This window comes from Pteropus alecto, unplaced genomic scaffold (genome assembly GCF_000325575.1).
Source record: "Pteropus alecto unplaced genomic scaffold, ASM32557v1 scaffold196, whole genome shotgun sequence".
NCBI lineage: Eukaryota > Metazoa > Chordata > Mammalia > Chiroptera > Pteropodidae > Pteropus > Pteropus alecto.
In genome coordinates this window covers 2,104,799-2,128,442 of record NW_006439717.1, presented here as the reverse complement: position 1 = coordinate 2,128,442, position 23,644 = coordinate 2,104,799, and the positions used below count along the sequence as shown (strand labels likewise).

At 48.0% G+C, this 23,644-nt stretch overlaps 1 protein-coding gene across 1 annotated transcript in view; it reads right to left on the bottom strand.

Annotated features, from left to right (window-relative positions):
* The window catches only part of VDR (vitamin D receptor), a 51,452-nt gene that overhangs the window by 22,881 nt on the left and 4,927 nt on the right, over positions 1-23,644 (bottom strand). Inside the window, exons 2-3 of the mRNA XM_025050250.1 lie at positions 8,829-8,910; positions 5,754-5,901 (exon numbers count right to left, since the gene is read on the bottom strand). Of these exons, the coding sequence (XP_024906018.1) occupies positions 5,754-5,899 (146 nt within the window). The 5' untranslated portion in view covers positions 5,900-5,901; positions 8,829-8,910. The remainder of the gene's footprint in view (positions 1-5,753; positions 5,902-8,828; positions 8,911-23,644) is intronic.

The window sequence follows — 23,644 nt, the reverse complement described above, 5'->3', positions numbered from 1 at the left end:
GGAGGAAAGAGGGAGAGAAAGAAAACGTTAAAAGTCCTCCTGGCCAAGTACAGTATCTCACAGCTGGGCCCAGACATGTGGTAAGAATGCCGCCTATGCTTTTTGCCCTTTGCCACACCTTGTTCCAAAGCCCACCAGCCTTGCAGTGTGTCTCCACATTATTTGAGCAATGCAGAAAGCAGCCTGTAAACTTGCGAAGCTCTTAAATTATTATTATTAAAAAATACAATAAGCAGCTCTTCCCAGGCTCTTCTAAATTCAGAATCAGTGGAAAGGCCCTGGCCTTGCAGCTGGGAAGACAGAGCTTATCCACGTCGTGAAGAACACTGCCATTCAGAGCGTCATCAGGCGCTCGAGTCTGGGTCAGCGTTCGGGGGTTGCAAATCTCCCTCACCAACTCCAGCAGGCAGATCCAGGTTCTTCCCAGAGCCTGGATCCCAAAGCTGCCTTTCAGGTCTGGGCCAGCATGATTGTTGGCCGGGACACAGGTCCCGTGGGCTCCAAGGCTTACCTCTTCCCTGTTCCTTCGCCTTCTAAGGGCACTTCCACACATGTGGCTGTCACCTAGCCGCTGCCCATGAGGAGTCAGGGCAGCCAGACCGGCCAGCCCTGGCTCTGTGCTTTGTCCTGAAGATCCACACCCTGCCCTGCCTTCCTCTCAATACTAATTGCCTGAGAGCTAGTTTGGTTTCAAGAAACAAGAGCCTTGGGTTTCCCTGGGAGCCCGTTGCCTCCGCTGCTCTGAGCCTGGACCCTGTCACCCTCTAAATGGTTGGAAATTATACCTCTGCTCAGAAAGGGGGTAGGGGTGGTGCAACCAGGCTAAATATAGACACAATTTCTAGAAAGTCAGGGGTGAAAAAGGGCATTACTAGAGACTAATTCATCAAAACACAAGAGACAAGTAGTCCATAACAGCGTGAAGGGTCTGGGGCCAGAGTTTGAGGCCTGGGACAATAGGGTCCTTCTTTAGTTGGTGACTCTGCCAGCAGAGATACACCTTGTAAAACCCAAGCCTGGGGCCAAGTACCAGCTCTAGGCTTCGTCTCCACTGCAGCTCCAAGTGTCACCGAAATCTTAGATCTCGGTCTGGATACAGGACCCTGATGGATGGAGCTGTGTGGTCTGATAGATGGAACCTACACAGCACATTTGTATGTGGAGGCATCCAAGTTGATTTAAAAGTCAACTTTAAAGGAAGGTAGGCTAACGCTGGTAAAGAGTACAGGCCTCTTTTTTGGAGGACAATTTGGCAATATCTGCCAACACATAAAATGCACAGAGCCTTTAACACGATAAATCTTCTTCCAGGAATTCATTTTGTGGGTAAATCAGTCCACGTGACCAAAGATACATGCAGCGGGGTAGTTTCTGCAGCACGGCCTGGAGAAGCAGAGGACGGAACTAAACGTCCATCGGCGGGGGCCTTCCCGGTTCGTTATGTCAGAGCACAGCCATACAAAGCACGACTGCGGACAGGACAAAGGAAGAGCGCTGAAGTGTGAACAGGCTTGAAGAAACGTTCTTTACTAGACAAAAGCAAGATGCAGGAAGGCAAGTAAAGTGTACCCTTCCCCTCTCATACACACACTTTTATATAAAGAATCCAAAAGCAAACACCATGAGCTGGTAGCAGTGACGGCTTCCGTGGAAGATGTTAGGACCCGAGACTTGAGTTGAGGAGACTTACTTTTCACTCATATGCCCTTTTGAACTATTTGCATCTTTTTCTTTTTTAACCATACACACAGGGGTTATTTACACACACACACACACACACACACACACACACACAATCTACCACCCACTATAACTATGTAACAATTTAAAAGAAAATATGGGCTTTGGTTAGATCGATCTGTTTGGGTTTAAATTCTTGTGCACAACCTTGGGCAAGTTACTTAATCCCCCCACGCCTCAGTTTCCACATCGGAAAAATGGAAGCAACCATACAGAAGGGGTCACTGTAAGGATTAACCCACTAAAGGAAGCAGGACCTGGTGCAAAGTAAGCACTCAGTGAAGGGGAGAGAGAAGCTGGCAGGGAGAGGCAGCGGGAGGGAGTGCTAAAGGGTGGCCGAAGAAGGCAGTATTTAACCGAGAAGCTGAGAACCTGGAAGCTGACACCATGTCTTAGACCTGCCCTCTGTGTGTCTAGTGCAGGGTTCTGCAGGCGGCAGAGGCTCAAAACATACTGTAGCTCGTCGTTGCTCCTGCTGTCCAGACCCACAGCCCTTCTGCGAGTTATGGTGACCATTTCCTGGACCATTTTCCAGTTTCTCTGAGCACTAGCCAGGTCCCACTGAGCCTCTCACTGACACGAAAGTCTCTCCGAGCTCCCTGGCCCAGCCTTTCCTTTTCCATACTTGATATTTAACTCCTTCTGTTCAGGGATCTTTTCTCAGAGACTCCTCTGACACGTCACGGTCACAGACATTCCAGGTCCCATGAAAGAAGAGAGGAAAGGATTATCTGTTCTCGGAAACTAATTTAAAAGGGGCAATAATTGCTACCACTTACTGAGAGCCTTCTAGGCCAGTCATTCACATATTATCTCCAATGCTCTCAACACTCTTGCAGAATAGGTATTATCTCTATTTTACAGGTGATGAGAAAAGGCACTGGAAGTTAAATCACTTGCTTCATGTCACACAGCTAATCAGTGTGAAAGCGGGGATTAAAGTCAAGATCTGTTCGATTTCAAAGCCTCCGGCATTCTTATACATTATGGTTCTCACCGTGAATCTACCGGATCTCAATCCAAGAGAGAGCAGCAGTCAAAACTATGCCCCCAAAAGCCCAAGAGCATGAAGCAGAAGCTGTTTAAAGGACAAACAAGTGAGTGGGATGGATTTATTAATATTGAACTCACATCCAACAGCACTATAGTTCTTGTTTGAAAAAAGCTTATCTAATACCTATATTTTCTCTGTAAAGCACATCACAGCTTTCTTGCCATAGGAAAACTTGACAGTACTTTGACGCCATGCTTGGGGGCCATCTTAAACAGTAAAATCACCATCAGAAAGCACAAAAATGCAAAAAAAAAAAAAAAAGTGTCACTAAGTAGATCGCACAAAGGACACTGGTTTATAGCATGAGAGTTGAAGCAGAAGGCAGAACGTCACCCTGGTGAGCCTCAGCTGGGAACGTGTGCATCAGGAGGCTCAAATTTTTCACCACTCTGTGCATGTCCACAAATGACCACAAAAGTGCTATAAATATTGATTTTGGAATTACAAGTAAATTTTAGAGGGTGGGTAAATTTGCAAATATAGAATCACAGATGAGGACTGACTCTGTGTGTGTGTGTGTGTGTGTGTGTGTGTGTGTGTGTGTGTGTGTGTGTGTATCAAATAAAATTCAAGCCCAACAACAACGGAGATGTTGGCAATTCAGAAAGTACAGCCTGGCTCAGTCATCAAGACAGAGATAGTAAAGATACAAGGCAGATCGAGGACAGGGTAACAAGACAAAAGCAGCCTACTATCCATAATGCCAGGCCTTGCAGACCGGGGTTGTGGCCATCAGCCAGCAACAGACTCTAAGGGGTCTTGGAGAGTGGGGTTAAGAGTAGGTTATGGTAGCATATTATTGTGACCACAGGAAACACAGCCACACTGTTGGTCTGCGGTGACTTAGTTGTACAAAGTGCCATTCCTGTCCATTTTGCCATCTCCCACATTTGGCCCTGGGTATGAGGGAAGCTTTCTCTCCACCTAGATGCCTAACATGGTCCTGTCCCAAGGATTCAGAGCCTAGAAGTGTGTCTGAGGGCAGAAAGCACAGGTGTACAGAGGTCAGAGCTACTCTAGTGAGGAACTGACCCTCCAGCATGTGAGAACCCAGCCAGCAGCCATCTAAGGAGCCCATCTTCCAGAGCTGAACCCAGGTAGGTGGCCTAGGAAGAGAGTGGATTTGGGGGTGGAGCCCATAAATTAATCAAACAGCTCCGAGAGCTGTTGAAGGCCTTTGGTTTGTAGATGGGTGAGACGTGACCTTTGGTGAGAGTCTCCGTATTGCCAGCTGCTAGCCCAATGCCTGGACCCTAGATGCTCATTAAAATCTGTGAGGGAGTGTGGGAAAGAAAACAGGAAAGGAGCATGAATGGCTAGAGATACTTTTGTTTATTTTATTAGGGCGGGGTTCTACTAAGAACATCAGTGTTGATCCAACAGACTCAAAAATAGTATACTTATATTGTACTTTTTGTTTTTCAAAGCACGTTTATATGTCATTTTGTCTATCCTCGAATTAACTCAATATAGTAGAGGGGATAGATATTAATGCACCACGTGGTTAGTTGAAGTAACTGAAACGTAGAGCAGTCAAGAGATTTGAGCAAGGACGCACAATTAATAAATGACATGGCCAGCAGTTACGACCTACACATTTCTGACCGGTTGTACGGTAGGAAGCAGGCCTTGATGTGTGTGCCCAGACTCCGTCTCCATTATCATTCAGAAGTAGCTCCCCATTCCCAGGCCCCCGGCAGGAAAGGATTCAGGTGGCACCTGGGACACACAGCCCAGACTCTGGAAGGCCAACCCTGTAGGAAGCATAGGCTTCACATCAGAGGAACAAGAGACATGGCAACAGACCCGAAGCCAGTGATGCTGCTGGTCTGGTTTCCCGAGCTGGGAGTGAGGTGCCAGGAAGCCAAGCGGGCAACCCATGCCAGGCCAAACAGGCAATTAGCACCCACAGAAACGCCGCTGCCCAGCGATTGCTCAAGGCAATGAAACTCTGGGCCTGCTTGTTCCCGGGACAGAGGGCACGTGAGCCGGAAACCTGTGTTCAGAGAACTGGAGGGGTCACCACACAGGTCCCCAGGCCTCAGATTCACGGTGTCCTCATAGCAGAGAGCCCATCAGCTCAGGGAGCCAAGTTGATCTCCATGTCCTTATTCTGGACTTGGTTTGTTCATCCCGCTCTTGATGGCTACAGCCCGGTCCTTCCTTTTACCTACCTCCAGTCAAGACTATTGTACGGACCTCTTTTCTGGTCTTCTCTCCCTCCAATATATGCTAATTCTTCATGGGTCCCAGTCCCATCCTGCAATTCCTCACTTTTTCATTCTCCCTTCCTGGCCTTGGATGGAACCTGCTTTCTTTGGCCTTTCCAGTACTTTCCCCACACTGTTTGTACTGGTAATACTGGTAAAAGAGAAGTTGCTGGTAGGGAAACTGGCCCTGATCAAACAGGAATGCTGGCACGTTATTGACAAAGTCTGGGCATCCTAAAGTTGGCTTTCTGACCTGGGACAAGCGAGCCATGGGTGAAGTTATGGGCGTGGATTGAGTGTGGAGGTCTGACCAGGAGTGCACTTTCTCTTGTTCCAAGAAACAGTTTGATTTGGACAAGAGGGCAAGCTCTGAGGCCGAGTTTTGGGGCTTTCCCAAGGACATGCCTGTCTCTTAGATTTGGAAGCTGTTAACCTTATCAGGGGAGGGTGTTGACTCTGGAAAGATAGACATATGGGTTAGTGCAGAGGGCTGTGAGACAATGGGGTAATGGAAAGATGGGAACCTACGTAGTGACCTCGAGAAAAAGATTTCTGAGAGAGCCAGAGGACACAGCTGGAATGAGGACTGAGGAGTAAGAAGGTACCCCTCAGCAAGGTCCTGTTGCCCCCAGTGGGTGTGAGGGCTGCATGTTCCATGGGCATAGTAAAGAAGGAGACACAGAAAATGCAAGAGTTCTCTTCATGGGAAATCTTGCTTCCTTTCCTTCTTGGCCTTGGGGAGGACTCACCTGAAGAAGCCTTTGCAGCCTTCACAAGTCATAGCGTTGAAGTGGAAGCCTGTGGCTCGGTCTCCACACACTCCACAGATTCGAGGCACATTTCGGTCAAAGTCGTCAGGGTCAGGCAGGGAAGTGCTGGCTGCCATCGCCTCCATCCCTGCAACAACAGCAAGCAGGCCATGGCCGGAGCGGGAGTCAGTGCCAGGGCCAGCTGGCATCCTCTGCATCCCTTCTGCCCCCATTTTCCTGGGAGTGCAGCAAAACTGGGCAGCTCCTCAGGCCCCAGGTCAGAGCAGGATTTCTTTGGTGCTCTCTCTACAATGACTCTCCATACCCCCAGATTAGCCTCCTGTCACTCTGCTGGCCATGAGCAGAAGCAGGGTTCCCTTTCCCAAGTCTGGAGTGAAATCTGGGGGCGGGGCACTGTGGTGAAGCCATTCATAGCATGGCTTAGAATCAAACTGCCTGGGTTCAAAGGTTGCATCTGCCACTTACAAGCTGGGCTACTTTGGGTGAAGTGACTAGCTTCTCTGTGTCCCACTGTCCTCCTCTTTAGAAGAACGGCGTTTTACTTTATAGGGTATGAGGAAGGGTTATATGAATGAAGATACGCGTACCACTGGCATCCGCTCCACCTCAGAAGCAGACCTGCAGCAGGTCAGAAGCCTCTGTCTTGCCCAGTGCCCTGCTCCAAGAGAAAAAGGAAGACCACCGACGGCCTCAGACCTCACATCCAAAGAGAAGCCCTCAACTCCTCTTTTCTCGAGGGCTAGGGGAGTAAAGGACTTACATGCCCACGTCAGAGCTTTTGTCATTCCAGTCCCAGCTCCTAGGACTAACAGGAATTGTGCCCTTGCTGTGCTGGTACCAAGACAATCAAAGTCTTTTCCTTCTTTTCTTACCCCTTATAAATTTAACACATTGTTTTGAACACCCTTCTGAGTACCGTGAGTCATATACGATTAACTAATTTTGTTTTCAGAGATGGCTTTTATAAATAAGTATTATCATTTAGAAATAGATTTCACACTTGAGGAATGGGGAAAAGAAATAGAGAGAACAACATATAATAGCTTTGAGAAATCCTTCTTAGGAAGCAGCTTTTCCATTAGGCAAACTGGGCCCTCTGACCTGGGACCTGCTACACCTGCTGCCTTTGATCCCAATCGCTGTCAGGCGCAGAGCTGCTCTTGGGGTACCTCGGGCCTCCCTAAAATGGCTTCAAACCCTGGTGCCTTCCAATTTGATCTGAGTCCTCACAAGTGGCCCCTTGGCCCCATGCCAGGAGGGTCCCTCAGCTCTGAAGAAAAATAATAGAGGACAGTAATGAGGGGATAAGTGCCCTGCCCCTCCCACCAATGGTATCATGTGCTCCCGCCCCCCAGGGAGGCTCTGAGCTTCTTTTCCATAATGAGGCCCATGATCTCTGGGCCAGGGTTTGGCACATCAAAGCGTAGGAGAGTCTTATTTAATTTCTTCTTCACGAAACTTACCTCGATGAGCTAAGTGCTATTATCACTCCCTTTACAAGTGAGGCCCAGAGAAATCTGAATCTTGAGGTATCTCTAGAAACTATGATTATGATACCTATAAAACAAACATTTAAAATTTAATTCTACAAAGAGCTTCGAGCCAAGGGAAGACAGTGGGACAGATAAGGATATGGCATTGTCAGTCCCAAGGGGGCAGAGGGGACCTTGACCACAGACAGATGTAGCAGATCCTCTAACTTGCTCCTTCAGCTTTTCTTTTTCTGGAAACTTTAATAATAGTGACACTATCACAGCTAGATTAATATTTGTTAAACTATAAATAATATTAATATAATATAGAGAGAAGAGAGAGAGAGAGATTTTTAAAAAAGGAACAAGGCAATGATTATCTTTGAGAGAGTAAGATGGGGATGGGGAGCAGCAGGTAGAGGCGTCATTTAGTAGTCACATTCTATTTCCTTGAGTGGTAGGTATAGGGTTTATTATTATTATTATTATTATTAAAACACTTTTTATGTTTTATATGTCATCTGTATATATAAAACATTTTATAAATACAGATTTTATTTAATTTTAAAACAATTAAAAATAATAGAAAAGATGCCTGTGGCTCTGTCAACAGTATCCCTATAACCCATCCCAGGTCCAGGCAGAATGCCCAGGCTTCTAGAGCATCACACACGCACATCTGTGGCAGGGATCCCAGAGTCCCAGCACCATTGTGGGGCAATAGGAGAAGCTGTCTAGGATGCCTGCGGCTTAACCCCAGTTCAGCTGAGATGTTGCAACTCTCAGTCATTGCGATGTTGCCACTGAGTCTGTGTCATCCGGGTGACCAAATATCTGGTGGATTTGGTGGGGAAAAACAAAAATCAAATGTGGAGGTGGGGGGAATATCAGTCAAATCAGCCTAAGAATTGCTCAGCATCACATGGGCTCATTAGGAGATATTATGATGCAACAGGGTTGGAACAACTGATTCCACAGAGTGGCAGCAGTGCCGTCCTATAGTGGGGCTCCTGGCCTGGGGCTGGGGCCCAGGCACTGTGTTTGGCAGGACAGAGGGTTGGGCTCGGCAGCCAGAGGCCCACCGTGAACAGCATCGTTTTAGGTGAGCTGAGAGAATACAGCACTGCTTATTTGCTTATTTGGAGTTATTTGCTACTGTCAAGAAGGCAGAGCCCAGGATCGGAGTCCAGAGGTAGTAAAGAGGCCCGGCACGTACAGCCCGGGAGCTGGCATTCCCAGGAATGGCACATTGATAAAGACTGAAGGGCAGAAGAGAGAAAGAGATGGAGGCTGGAGAGGAAATAGCACCACGCTATTGGCCCCCTGGGGTCCCAGCCCCGGAGTCAGCAGATCCCTCCCTCCTGATCCCCTCCGAGCACAACCCCCACCACCACTTCACAGGACTCTGGGTCTCAGCTGTGGGCCGCCGCGGATTCTGCTGACACCAGACCGACCCGCATGTGCAAAGCCCAGGGTAGTATCCTCTTCCTTCCCCTGCCCACCACCCTTCTGTGGCCCACCCTGCCCCTGGAAAACAAAAAGCCAGGGAGGTTGTGGTAACACCCACCAAAGAAACACACACCTGAAGGAGCAGGGGGGCAGGTGAATTGAGCCCAGGGGTGCCCTTCTGTGAGGTCTCACGGATACTTCTGATCAAAAGAACTCTGAAATGAAAAAAGGGAAACATTTTATCTACCGCTCAGCACTGACCTCATAGGCAGTCCTCTAAGGAGCCCAATAAGCGGGTGAGAGAGGCTCTTTACAGGGACACCCGTCTCCAGATCGGGGACTGAAACTTGACGGAAGTGATTTGTTGAGGACAGGCGTGCCGTGCCATGTCATCACTGGCAGGCGTGAGGGGCGGGAGCCAGGAGTGGCCCTCCCTTGAGGCAGGGAGTAGCAAGGAGCAGCGAGGGCAATGGAAACAGCCTCCCTGCTGGAGGTTCCCCTGTAACAGCAGAGGGTGTCAAGAGGAAGCAGGGCTTCTTTCTAAGGGGGTACCACCACTACCAAGGTCCCAATCCCAGATTTGAGGGGTGCTCAGAGAAGCAGAGCCACAGGGTGGCCTGGCCCGCTGCCAAGGACAGGAAGGAGATGGGTGCCCCATACAGGACACAGAGGAGCCTGGGGGAGCTGGGAACTGCTAGGGCTGGGACATGGTCCAGGGCCTGGCCTTTTGAGATGGTTTCAAAGACAGGTGTCTGGGGATCTCCTGCTGTGGAGACTGGGTCTAGGCAGAGCAGATGCTGCAAAGGTTACATACAGCCATGGACTGCTTTCAAACAGGATGTTTTCTGCCACTTTTAGCTCTCCCCTAGACATGCTCAACACCCCAGGGCTTCCAAAAGAGCTGAAGGTGACTCTGGGGCCCAGACTCTGGGTTTTAGTGGCATAATGGGTCACCAAGGTGGGGCTGGCAGAATTTCACCCTCCTCATTTCCACCCACACCCAGCTCTGTTTATCTACCCATAGAGACAGATATACACACACACGCACACACACACCCTTCCTTCACTGATGCCAACAGGAGTTGGTTGGGAAGGTATATAGATATGTGGGTGCCTGACTCTGAAACCTGGAGAAGACCTTTAAGCCAAACCCCAGATGGGGAAGGTCTAGACCCCCAACTTTTGTTTCTCTGTCTCCTAGTGGCCCAATGAGACAGGGAAGGGGCTTCCAAGACGTGGGCCCAGTTCTAGGACTGCCAGCCCATTGAGCCCACTTGGGTTACTGCCAGCCTATATGGAGCATCCAAAGAAAACGTCATTGGATCATGAGCTGAGGTAACCTGAGCTAGGCTAGCCCACTCCCAAGGACCTTGGGTGGGATGAGGCATACCTACTGGGGACAGACCTGTTGTCACTTACCCCCCAGCTAGGTTCTCCTTTGTTCCCTCTACTTGTATTGCCCAAGGCCCCTGCTGACCACACTCTTTGGGATCTACCTTATGGCCTTATCTACTTCCCAGACCCGCTGCTTGTTCTTTAGAGCCCTGAGGTGAAGGCCAAGGGTGAACAGAAAGGACCACTGCTTTTCTGTCCTCAACCTCTAAGATTTTCAGAAGTCAGACATCAGATCCTGGTAGACTATCACCCTTGAGTTTGAAAAATAAAATGTGTGGAGTATTGACTCTGTGCCAGCCTGCTAGGCTCACACACATGATCTCATGTAAGCCTCATAACATCTTGTGAGTTGAGGAGCAGCCTCATTTTACAGAGGGCAAAACTGAAGTCCAGAGCACTTTGAGTGACTTACCAAAGGTTCCGTGGTCAGGCAACTGGTGGTGCCAGGGGCCAAACAAGGACAGGCTGACTGCCATGCTCAAGTGTGTCCCTTGCCTCCTGCTGACTCCTCCCATTCTAGTGCTAACCATCAGCACAGACACTATCACTCATTTAATCCTTATGACAATCCCACAGGCGGATATTGTTACTATCCCCATTTTAGGCACGGGAAACTGAGACACAGAGAAGTTCATTGTCTCTGGAGCCCAGATTTGAACCTAGGCAGTTTAGATCCCAAGCCTCTACTCTGCTGCCTTTCCCAAGGGAAATATCTGTCATGTCCCCAACCCTAAGCCTTGGATACCTGTCACTTCTACTGCGTCAGAGAGCAATGGAAAGAACAATCCCCAGGCCATGAGAGAACAACATCATGGTGCTTTTCCTACTGAGGTTCTTCCTAAGACCAGAGGATGGCAGGCCTCAGCCAGGACCCCCTTTCTGAAAGCCTCCCCTTCTTATCTAGAAAGCCCCATTCTACAGACTGGCCTCCCTCCCCTATGCAACTGTGCACGACTGGATGATCCTTGATGGAGATATTATCTTAGATTTAGCCTATAGGTCCAAGGGCGTGGGAAGTGGAGCAAAGACACAGGGTAAAAAAAATAAAATAAAAAAAAGAAAAGGACAAGTGGAAAATAATGCTTAATACCAGCCCCCTTTGCCATATCATAAACCCTCCCACCACACCCCCAATTCATGTTTTGAGTATACAGAACATCCCACTGCTTTTGCCGGGGCTGTCCCCAGAGCAACTCCCGCCCACCTCTGCTTTAGAAATACCCAAAGCCACGGCACGGAGCCACAGGGAAGCAGAGGCGGCAGAACTCAGCTCTGCAGAAAGCCCCTGGCTTCCAGTCCCCCAGGGTCTGCATCCCACATCAAACTCCTGCCAGAGCCTGACCCTAGGTCAGACCTCACCTTAACAAGAAATGAAGAGATAACGTGTTTCCTTTCAGTCACCAAAGCCACAACCACTGCCTCTCCTACACGTCTGTCTATCAGCTCACAAGACGCCCCATCTTCCAGTGGCTTCTGGTAAATAGGCATCCCTGGGCAGAGTCTCACCAGGACAGCCTCATGGGGTGGTAGCTGCAGGGTGTTCTGGGCAGAGCCCCGCCAAGGCAAGGATCAAAGTGCCGCTGGGCTAAGGTTAACTCTGCCACATTCGCTAGATCCTCCTCAGAGTCCTGAGGGTGGTTTAGCTGTGATTCTGGGAGGACAAGTGATGGAAGAGTGGTCTGACCTCTAAGGGCCTTTTCAGCTCTGAAAGTATCGACTCCCAGGCTGGAATCGCCATCGTGATGAGGCCATAAGGCCACTCGGGATGTGAGATTCTCTCATTGAGTTTTCTCCCTGACCCCTCCAATAACCAGATGAGCCCCAATGTGCATGTGAGCACCAAGTGAAGTCCACTCACCCTTGGATGCTAATAGGCAGGAAGGGCATGAGTGATGTGGCCCCACCTGAACCCCATGGAGAATGGAGCCCAGGAGAGGGAGCCCTGCTCAGCCTCGTTGGGACTGGTGTGAACAAAACAGGGCTTTCCGATTGTTGACATTGGCTCAAAGTCCCCTCTTCTAGAAAGAAATGGAAAGCTAAGTGATGTCCCAGCAGAGGGGGAGAAAATTCTTCCTAAAATTGGCACACTCTCTCTGGAATAGATAGGCCTGTGTGGACACCAGTCACAACTGCACACGTGCGTGCATACCCTTTCCTGCTGTTCTCATTCATCATTCTTTCAACTCTGCCCATAGAGTGCTGGACACTGTATGAACTACCTTACTTTTTATTTGTCGTCTTTTTATTCTAGCCTAACTTCGGCACAGCAATCTCATGGCTATAGCTATGATCATGCTCTTTCTTCTTTTTCCACTAACCTCAACATATACCCACATTCTTTTTCCAGAATAGTCTCAGTGTTACCTCCCAGAAGAAGCTGAAGGGGAAACAGAACGAAAATGAGGGCAAGGGGAGAGAAAGTGTACCCTGTATGAATAGAACTTGTCCAAACTATTTCTTGCCCCCATTGTCTCCCCAGCTCCTCCATATGCACATATTTTAAATATGGGTGAGAGTGGTTGGAAATTATTTTCTGCAGACTACAATGTCCAAAGTAAAACCCGATAGATACCAGCCCTCTCAGAACATCTCAAGATAAGAAGGGAACTTAACACTGCCTGGTCCAATTATCTTAAATCCCCTTTATAATATTCTATCCACTTTTCGAGCCTGTGTTTGAATATTTTTTCTGATGGAGAATATCTCCTATGGCAATCCACTCCCTTTGGATGGCTCTATTCTTAGAAAGTTCTTCATCATGCACAGATGACATAGCCTCTGTCGCTTAAATCGCCAGTGCTATACCAGCTCTTTGCAGCCATCTAAGAACTTGAGATGAACCTACTAGGCCATTCCCACAGCTTCTCCAGAGGAGGGGTCGGCAGGGCCACCACAGGGAGCCATTATGCAAATTAGAAAAGGGGGCCCATCCCTCGTCTGCTGAAAAACTGTCTTAAAAAATAGAAAAATGTACAATGTCTATGCGAATGAGGGTGCAAGCGCGAAGCAGAGGAAACTGGCCTGGACTACACTTAATTTGATTTAGAATACATAAACTTTCCAGGTATAATCTTGATTCCCACAGGGCAGTGAGGTGATGAGTGCGGACAGCATCTACCTTTGTGGCCTTCACCTGGAGAGAAGTTTCCGGCCCAAGAAAAGGACTCTGTGGGAGAGTGTGAACAGCTGCATAAGCTCTGCCAAGCCTGCCTGCCTCCTCCATCTTCGGCTCTGTTGATAACAGAGAAGGCTGGCCTAGCAGTGTAGCTCTAAGAAAACGCATGAAGTGTACTTAACTAGTTAATGACTGACTGAATGATAGGAAATGAAGTGATAACCTAGCAGTTGCAGGAAGGAGTTTAGCCCTGAGGGTGTTTCTTAATGATCCCTTTGGGGAATAGACATCACCTTGGAGAACCTGATAAAGGTCATGAGCTGACACTCATTCAATGTCAAGGGTTAGCAGGTCACTCCATAGAAACCAGGCTATAAACTCCCACTCCACTGGCCATTCACCAGCATTCTTTCTTGGCTGACTGTTCTGTCACTCTTGGGAGCACTGACAGCTTCTTGGAGTTGAGGCAGAAACCCACAAGCCCTCAGGCCATGGGGCAGGAGGTATATCGCTTACTTAGATATATTTCCACTTCTTATCACAACAATTATTCCTGCAAGCTGCTTTTTTCCAGTGGAAACTCTGCCCTCAGCTTTGTCAACAAGATTTCTAGTATGATTATTGCACTCCAGGTAACAGGCAGGTCATGCCCTGTCACTGTCGGAAAGTGTGGGCAGCGACAGTAGCCAGTGAAGCATAAGGAACCAAACTATGCATAAGCTGCAGCCTGATATCTCTGGTTTTACATCTAAAGAAACTGAGGCCATCAAAAGGGAAGCAACTTGTCCAGAGCCATACAGTGAAGGTAGAGTGATTCTCTACCTCCACCATGACCAAATCCAAGACCTCGCATCACCAGCCTGAGCAGCTCCCAGGGGGCGGAGTGGTGTATGAGAGAAACAGACCACGGGAGGAAGGGCGAATTTTATTCTTCATGGTTGGGGGGCCGTGGTGGGGAGTTGTGGGATGCCACAGAAGAGATCCTGATGTAGACTGCAGTGGGACCACCCAACACAGACTCCATTTTTATAAGCAACACAGAGAAACAAAAAGGTAGGCCAGGGTTACCTACTTGCTCCTGCCTGACCAGCTCCAGCTCTCCACTCCGGACTCTATGACCTGAAGAAATGGACAAGGACTCAAGATAGGGGATATTTTAGAGGGAAGTAGGATGCACCTGGCCCTCTCTCCCCCTCCTCTGGGTGGCTTTCCTGGAATACTAGGATGTGGGTTCTTCCCTGGGGTGTCTGTTACAGGCCAGAGGTGATGGGACAAGGAGGTTCTATGTGTAAGGACTTGGAGACCAAGGAATAGAAACTGAAGCAGCCCAAAGGGAGAGCCCCAAGAATACAGGGAGAGCAAGTCTAGCCTTCCTTTGGGGAGACCCGACCTCCTGCTATTGATGCAGCCGATGGCTAAATGGGATTCCCCCCGAAAACCCAATGGCCCCAGAACAGGAAAGAGCTGCTTCTTTCTCCCAAGCGATTCCCAAGCCTAGTTTTTAGCGCCCTGATGGCCTTTACCTAGGCTAAGCATCCTCTAGCCCAAGTCCACCTGGACCCGAGCCCACCTCTGCCCAGACAGACAGTCAACCCTGGCCAGGCTTCCTTTCCTCATTTTCCTTCTGGATCCAACGCGTTCTCTAAATCACTCAGACTCCTCCTGTGCTGTGTGAAGGTCAGTATCCAGGCCGTGCTCCCGCCAGCTCTGAGTTACTTAGGATCCTTGGCATCCTATCCCTTGCTTACCTCACAACTACCATGGCCAGCTGACACCCTTGGCTACCCAACCACCATCCAGCTTCTCCCAAATCCCATCTCTGGGACATGATAGTGCCTGGGTCACAGGGCTGTCATGGGGTCTTAGATCTCTGGGTAACACTCAGCAAGGCACCTGGCACACTGTAGCTTTATATAAGTTAGCTCTCACATTAGAGCTGTAACTGTTGTTAGTGCAATTGTCAGTGAGTTCGGGGCCTGGATAACAAGAAGACCTGCAGGGTCCAGAGAGGCACTGTGGAGGCAGGAAGCCTGTTCTTGGTCCCAAATGCACCACCCCAAACAAACACTGCCAGAAAGCCACATTTCTGCTGAATTGAGAAGAAACTGACTACCCCACCCACTGGCTGTGGCTTCCAAAGATTTGGCTGCTCGGGGTAAGGAGAAATGGATCATTCTTATGTCTCCCAAGAGGCAGAGCGGTTGACTCACACATCTGGACTTTTCCTCCACAAGGGAAGATGAGACCAGTGGCTCCCAAGGTGCCACTGATTACCAACCCCCTCCGCCCATTGCCCTGACTTTCCCTCTCTCACCCAGTGTTGTCTCGCTTCTATCTCCTCTGTCATCAAGGGCTTGTCCTACATCTGTTACACATCTGTTCCCCCCCTAGTGGGGCCTGAAGCTCAGCAGTCCCATGATGTCCCCCTGTCTGTCATCAGGGAGGTGGCACTTCCTACCCTACTCCTGCCTATCACTGCATGCAGCAGAAGGCAGAGAGCACTGGGAAAGGCCGCAGTAGGGTGCCAGGGAGCTGGATCCCAGAGGCGGCAGTGAGGGCTGCAGCCACCCTGGCAACAGTGTGGTCCTACTATGGCCCCCGACCTAGATACTGGGCTGGCTCTGGCTCAATGAGCCTGGACTCCTAGTTGCCCCCAGCTCTTGGAGGCTTTGGGAGGCCAAACAGACAGGTTCCCATTCACTTTAGAGGGCAGAGTAGTCGCCCCATGGTAATTCCAGCAACTCCTCAGTCCCTGGTTAGAATGATTTCCCCTCTAAAGAGCGTTTTCAGAACTTCTGTTTGGTCAAGGTTCCAGCCATCCTTTTGTGTAGATTTCTTCTTACAGACTCCCTTGGAGGGCCAGGGAAGCTGCATTTCTTCTTGGCCTCACACTCCGGTGGGCATTGGTTCTGGTACCTGATTCCTTATCGTTGATGGTAACCACCATCTGGTTTTAAGCACTGACTATGTGGCAAGCCCTGTGTTAGAAGTCAGAGACACGATGGCGAGCCACCACAGACCCTGCTTTCTTGAAGTTTACAGTCTCTCCTGGGAGACAGACAGAAACTACAACTCGGTATATTCCACTGTATCATATAGCCATGATACAGGTAAGCACAGGTGTGACAGGAGCATGTAGGAGGGCACCTGGCCATGTGTTGTTAAGGTAGGGAAGGATTTTTAGAGGAAGTCATTTTTCAGCCTCTTAACTGAGACAGGGAGGATCACGTAGTTTAACACGGCAGTGGTGTAAAGGGTAATGAGGGTTCCAGGCAGACAGTACTTGTGAAAAGGCTAAGAGGCCAAAGAAAGAGCATGTTTAAGGCAGAAAAACTAGTTCTCATCATAATGAGATGAGAACATCTTATTAGGATGTATATCCCATTCTTTCCTCTACTCAGTACTTCTTCCAGTAAATCCACTGAATCTTGAATACCAGGAATTTAAAATTTTTATAATAATATTTTGAAATTATTATAATATTCATACTATAATACAAATACAATAAAAGTAAGACTTTCATACTCCATTCAGATTCCCATTCCAACCTGAACTGACCTTGAGCATTGTAAAGAAAATAAAAACGGGCCTGAATCCCATTGGTTTACTTAGAAAGGCCCCCAAGGCCAGCAAAGCAGCAGGCCTATTCTGCAGTATAGTTGAGGTCCCAGCAGTGCATACCCAGGGCCACCATTTCTGTCCTCCTTTAGGGGGAAGCCTTCACCCTGGGAATAGAATCATCAGTAATTGAGCTGTAAGGGAGAAGTAAAGGAGAGAAACTTCAGCCCAGTTGAATAATTAAGGAAAAAATACGTTTTGTGAGAGAAAAAAGAAAGAACAAAAAGGTCCAACAAAGGCAGATGGAAGTTGAACAGCTCAGCTGCACATCACCAGTTTAATCTTTATTTAATGCATCAATCTGTCCAGGGTGGCCAGATATGGTTGCTGGGCACAGGGAGACCTGAGTTACCACACAGCCAACGGATCCCAAATCTGCCTCAACTCACCCACTGGGTCCACCCCTCTCTCTCGGTCAACGAGGTCATTTCCTTGTTGCCGGGAATCACTCTAAGGAAGGGCATCAGCCACAAACAAACAATGGTCACAAACAACTTGGACCATGGACACGTGTGGAAAGTCCCCTACACATGTGGGCACATGCCAGCCCATACTCTGGATGTAACACAGCCCAGCCTTCCCCACAGAGCCATGATTGAAGATAACCCTGTTTCAGGCCAAAATGTCCTAATTTGTCTGGAGGACTCTTCCCCAGGGCCACCAAGTGGCAGGAAATAGCTAGCTACCTTTGTACTAACCCATGAACTCTCTCCAAACTATAAACCCGCCCCCCTAGCCCTACCCATTGGCCATCTTCCTCTTCCTTGTTTTTCTTTGGTGCCCAGGGGCAAAGATGGCACAGATTTGTTACACAGAGCAGCATTTAATGCTGCCTTAGGAGGAGCTGAATCGAGGTCCCTAGAGGAATAACCTCTTTCCTTCCTCAGCAGTCAGTTGTCTGTAGTCCTCTCTCCCTGCCCACCTGGGCGTCTGCATCAAGTAACAGAATTCCCCCTCCCTTCACCCAACACCCTTTCCAGCAGAGGCAAACATCCCTGGAGAAGGGATTTGATGGACCAGTTAAAGGCTTGCACTCAATTAAAGGAGCTATGAGTGAAACTCTGCTCTAGCTGGCTGGGCAGGCTCCACTCTGTCAGCTGGAGTTGTTGCCAGTCAGGCAGCCCGGTGGGTAGGGAGGAGACCAGTGGCTGTGGGCCATTGCCACCCTGTGGGGAGAGGTGGCAGCCCCTCCACCCACTGCTTCCCCCTTGCTCCCCTACCTCTTACTTTTCTCAGAAGTTCCCTTGACTTGAAAAACAACTCTGCAGACAGGCTCTTCAGTAGCCCAGGATTGAAGTTTAACAGAGACAAAAATAATTCCCTAGTGAGCTATTTTCTGTCCAGCTTTGGGAACAATCGCTCAGGGTGACAGGCAGTAAGGGTAGGCGTGGGAGAAGGTTGGCCACCCAGAGTCGGTTTAGGGCCCTTCCCATTCCACTCCGCACTTCCCCTGGAGCGAGATTTTCAGGGAGATGGGATCTTAGTCAGGGGCTCCAGACTTGCCAGCCGCCCCACTTATCCCCACCTGTGGACTACAGGTCAAAGGTGAGGGCAGCAGGTGAAGGAAGGCTTGAGGGAGCTTGGGGCTCCCTACACCCTGGGTTTCAATCCTCCATGGCTACCGCTTCTTAGGTGGTGGAGGGAAGAAGAAAACACTGCTACTTTATCGAGCCTCAAAAAGAGGATTCTCCACTCACTTGCTTTTCTCACAGGATTGCTCTTATCAGCTGAGCTGAAATACTTGAAGTGTGCTATCAAAATGTTATATTCCATAAAAATGTTTTCCCAGGTATTTAAGAGGAGGAGGACTAAATTCAGGTATGAAGTAGAGGCTGTGAGAAAACATTCTGAAGTATAAGATGGAGCGTGAGCCTCTCTTCTGCAGCATGAGGTCCTCACAGCCTGGGAGGTGCAAAGCACAGATCGTGCGTAATAGGTGCCATTCACTGCCTACCAAGCCTGATCTGACACATTCCATTGTTTGTTTGTTTTTTTTTTATCTAGAGATTCTCTTCTCCACTGTTAGTGTTTCCATAGTTATTAGAATGTTTCTTCTAATAGCTATGGGAAAATATCTGACTGGGGAAACAGAGCTGGGAGAGGAAGGAGGGAGGGAGGGATAGAGAGAGGGAGGAAAGAAAGGGGAAGATTCATTCAAGGAATAGTAACAGGCTGAAAGACTTCATTATAACTCTCCAGAAAAAAACACTCTGCATTATAAAGTATTATCTCCTGCCAGGAGGAATACCCATGAAGAGTGGCCATTCATGTCTTTAATAAGGATTTCTATATTAACATGGGCTTTTTTTGGTCCCCTCCTATGTAACAGGCACCTTTTAAATGAAAGAAACTACCAGAAGACATGCTGGAGGCCTGCAGGCTAAATCTGACCATGGATGTGTTCTGTTTGACACCCCACCCCTACCACTACCAGTAATTATAAGTTTTTAAATTAGTTGTCACTATTTAAAAAGTAGAGAGATTTCATTTTTGAAAACAATCTGGATGTCCAGCTTCCCATTAAAAAAGAATGGATAATTCGGCCCCACTGGGTTGCAGTTCCAGTGACAGCTCTGTTGGCCTGAAGCAAGGCTTCCCCTCTAGACCAGGCTTGTGCCCTCTGGTCCACCCCGCCAAGGTCTGCATTAGTCCAGCCTCACTCATTACTCCACTGGCCCTAACCCCCACCCCTCCAACCAGCCTACAGTGACAGCGGAGCTCTGTGGTCAGGGAGACCCAGTGAAGACAACAGGCTCTGGAGGCAGCCTACCTGGGTGTAAACCCCGCCTTCCCTCCCTACCAGTTGTGACCAGAACCACTAACTTGGGCTCACCAAGCTTCAATTTCCTTGCTTATAAAACAAGAAAAATAACAATATTTACCTCATAGCTCTGTGAAGATTAAACGGGATGATGCATGTAAAGTGCTTAGCACAGTGCCTGGCACACAGTGCTGTGCACTAAAGGTTAGTGTTTGCATAACTAGTTAAATAACTGGGGAGAATTTACGTGAGCTGCAGCTCGGCTCTTTAAAGGTGTTTTAGCCACACAGAGCAATTGCCTTTCAAATTTCCTTTCTAGCTCAGGAGACCTGGTCTACCTATAAACATATTTCCATCCAATAAATATCTATTACACGTATCTGTGATGGGTTAGGTATTGCGTTGAGAGATGGGATCCAGACCTGTTCTCAGGGGCTCACAGCTCTAGAAGAGTGGGGGAAGTGGATGGGGAAGAGCCACAGCCCTGTCAGGTGGAGCTAAGCACAAAGCCTTTCCCCTTCCTGCCCAGCCCCAACCCTCCAAGGAGAAACTGGGGGTGCATCTGACTCTACTCGTCCTTCTGGTCTTCAAGCCCTTCCAGAGCTTTACAAGAGACATTCCATGGAGCATTAGCTCCATTTTACCTCCACTTTCTCAGGCTACATATTGGACTTCTTCCACTGCACACAGGTTAACAAAATTCCACTTCAAAAAAGCTGTTCAGATCTTAGATGGAGTTCATTATAATGGAATTTTACCTGAGGCAGCCCATCCCCCACTTCTTAACATCGTGGCACCCAAGATGTTGGTGTGCTTGCCAAATAGGCTGGGCAGAAGTAACTTCCTGCCCCTGGCAGAGGCCTGGAAATTCAGAGCCATTTGGAACAAAGAACCGTGCCCCGAAGGTGTTTTCCAGCATCATCCTGGCCAGCCTGGAACTGTCCTGTTCACCCTCCACTAGCACCATCTGCTGCTTGTTTTCCTGCTCCTGGGATGGGGTGGAGAGGGAAGACAACTGGACTGAACGACTGGCCACTGCATAGGAAAAGTAGTGGGCAGGTAAAGAAGGCAACTACGTTTGGGACTTAGTAAGACCTGAATTTAAGTCTGGTTCTGACTTAGGAGTTTGATGGCTTTGGGCAAGAAATTTAGTCACTCAACTTCTTTGAACTTCAGTTTTCTCTTCTGTAAAATGGAGATAACAATATTACCTACCTCAAAGGATTATTGAGAGGCAAAAATGAGAAATGCATGAAAAACATTTAACACAATGTCTGGAATGTAGTAAGTTATAATAACCATTGGCCTATTATGACTGTCAGCTATTATAAGATATGTAAGGCTCACAAGGGTCACAGGTTGGTTCTGAGAGAGGCATTGAGACAGAGTTGGGGGTGGGGGATGGCTGAAGAATTGGTGGGGTCCTGCCACTGAGTCCAGTATGGGTCTGCTGGCCAAGATGAGTCCCAGAGGTGCTTGCCTGCCTCTGGAGCTGACAGGCACAGACTAGATGAGTAATTACAGGATTGTGGGTTGGGGTGGCCCATATAACTGCCCAGCCAGCCACATTCTTTTGTTCTATGGGTGGCTGGGTGGGTGGGCAGCTGGCTTGTTATGTGGCTGCCAGGACACTAAGTATATCTAACATCTCTTAAACCCAGCACCCCCAGGAGTAGTGTTCAACTCTTGGAAGGAGAAGGGGTTCTCTGTGGGCTTCTGCTCCTTCCACAGGGCACCACCTCTGTTCTCTCCACCCCAATCTTCCAGTCACTCCCTGCTTCTCAGATTGGACAAGTCAGAGGATCAAAGAACAAGACCAGACTCTCAAAAATTGGTCAGTGGAGACTATTAAACTTCAGTTCACTTCACCTAGAACCTTGAAATGATCAAGAAGCCCTGGATGGACCTAAATACCATCATTGTCCCCAGGCCCATGTGCTTTGATTAGCTAGCACACACATGATTCTGTTATTTCCATATCCTTGTCTCAAAATTGATAACTAGGGAAAAGATAATCCCTCTGAATGCACTTGACAAAAATGCAATTCAGTAGATATTAATTGAGTACCTACTATGTGCTCAGTGCTGACATGAGCTTGGTTGAACAGAACGCCAAGAGGTGGGGAGGATGTGGAGCCGCGGGATCCCTCACTCACTGCTTGTGTAAGCCTAGCAAAGAAGGACTTCAACTGCTCCCAGAAACTCTACACAGGTCTCTCAGTCAGGGTGTGACATATATGAAGCTACCTGAGCACAACACATCGGGGGGCACACACATAAGCTAGAAACCAGGTCCTTACGTCGAGGATGATATAGTTATTGTAGATGAAAGGGACTTTAGAAACTCATCTAGTACAACTTTTTCATTTTAGAAATGAAGTCTGTGCCAAGCAAGTATTGAAGGATGGGGAACAATGAGAACTTTTATCCACTGCTAAAAGGAATGTTTTTTTGTTTGTTTGTTTAGCATTGTAGAATAATGCCAACCATGGAATTTCATGTGACCTAACAATTCCATTCCTAAGTATGTGCCCTAGATAATGTCTACAATGCTCCAGGAGACAAGCACAACATATTTCAAGCAGTATTATCTCATCATAATAGCCCTTAAATGGAAACACCCCAAACGTCCATCAAGAAGGAGGATGCACAAATGTGACATATTCTCACAATGGAATACTACACTGCAGTAAAAACTAATGAGCTATAGCTGTGTACATCAACATGGATGAATCTCAGAAACATGATATCGAGTGAAAAAAGTGTGTCACAGAGAACATACATATGTGTAAAATCCAAAGACACGTACAAAACTAAATATACTGTTTTGTAAATGGTATGTAGATGATAACTTACAAAGAAAAGCAAGGAAATAACCAAAATTCAAAATATTAATTACTGTGGGGTTGAGAGTGAGGAAGGGGATGCAAATGGGCAGAGGAAAAAGGGGGGTTTTAAGGTACTGTAAATGTTCCATTTCAAACTTAGATGGTGGGTACAGGATATATTATTCTTTAATCTATACAGAAGCGTATTGTATACTCTTGTGTGTACATATTTGTTTCACAGTTAAAAAAAAAAAAAAAGAATTGAGGAGTCTGCGTCCCAGAGATGCTAGATAAATTTCCCATGCCCATCAGCTAACAAATGACAGAAAGAGAAATCAATTTACTTCATCAGAGTTTATCCAGGTGCCAAGACAGTCATTCCTGGATTTTAAAGGCACCTCTCACAATGATGAGTTTCTGGTCTAGTACATTTGAAAACAATTGCAAGCATCTTCTCTTTCCACTCTTAAATTCCCAGTGTCAAGAATAGTGCCTAGGTCCTCAAAGTATATCTACCGAATGACCACACACGCTTTTTCAAGGGCCTATTTCATGTCAGGCACTTGATTTACACCGTCTCCAATCCTTACACAATCCTACAAGAGAATTATTACAACCCCCAGTTTACAGATAAGGAAACTGAGATTCGGAGAGATTAAGAAACTTTCCCAAGGTTATAAGCTAGAAAATTATAAAGACAGGATTTGAACCCAAATGTGTCTAACACAAACACTTTTTCTCCCATCCCACCAGTGTGCTGGCACAGCTTCTAATAGCACTACCTAAAACTTCAGCCGTATACCAAATAACTCTGGGAACCACAGCTGAGGTGGGTAGGCTGAGGGTTTCTCCTCCTTCTACCTCTGGGTCCAGGCTCTGGTACTTGTTGGTGCCAGACCCAGCACCAACAAATAGTGTAGAGCAGCTGTCACAGGTTAACTTTGCAGCCATGAGCTCTCTTTAAACCTTGGTTTCTCTGTATGCATGCTGGAGAGAATAATAATAACTTACTCCAAAGAAAAGCTGTGATGATGGAAGGAGACAAGTAAAGTAATTGGCACAGTGCCGGGAAGAGGCTATCAGATGAGGCTAGAGCACTCTTCTCCCTCCAGGTGGGCTAGGTTCAGAAATATTTCTTAAGGGGTAGCCAGAAGGAGAAGAAGTAAACAAGGTGAGAATAGCTCCCAGGTGACAATGGGACAATGGTCTTTTCTTTGGTGAACTTAGTACAT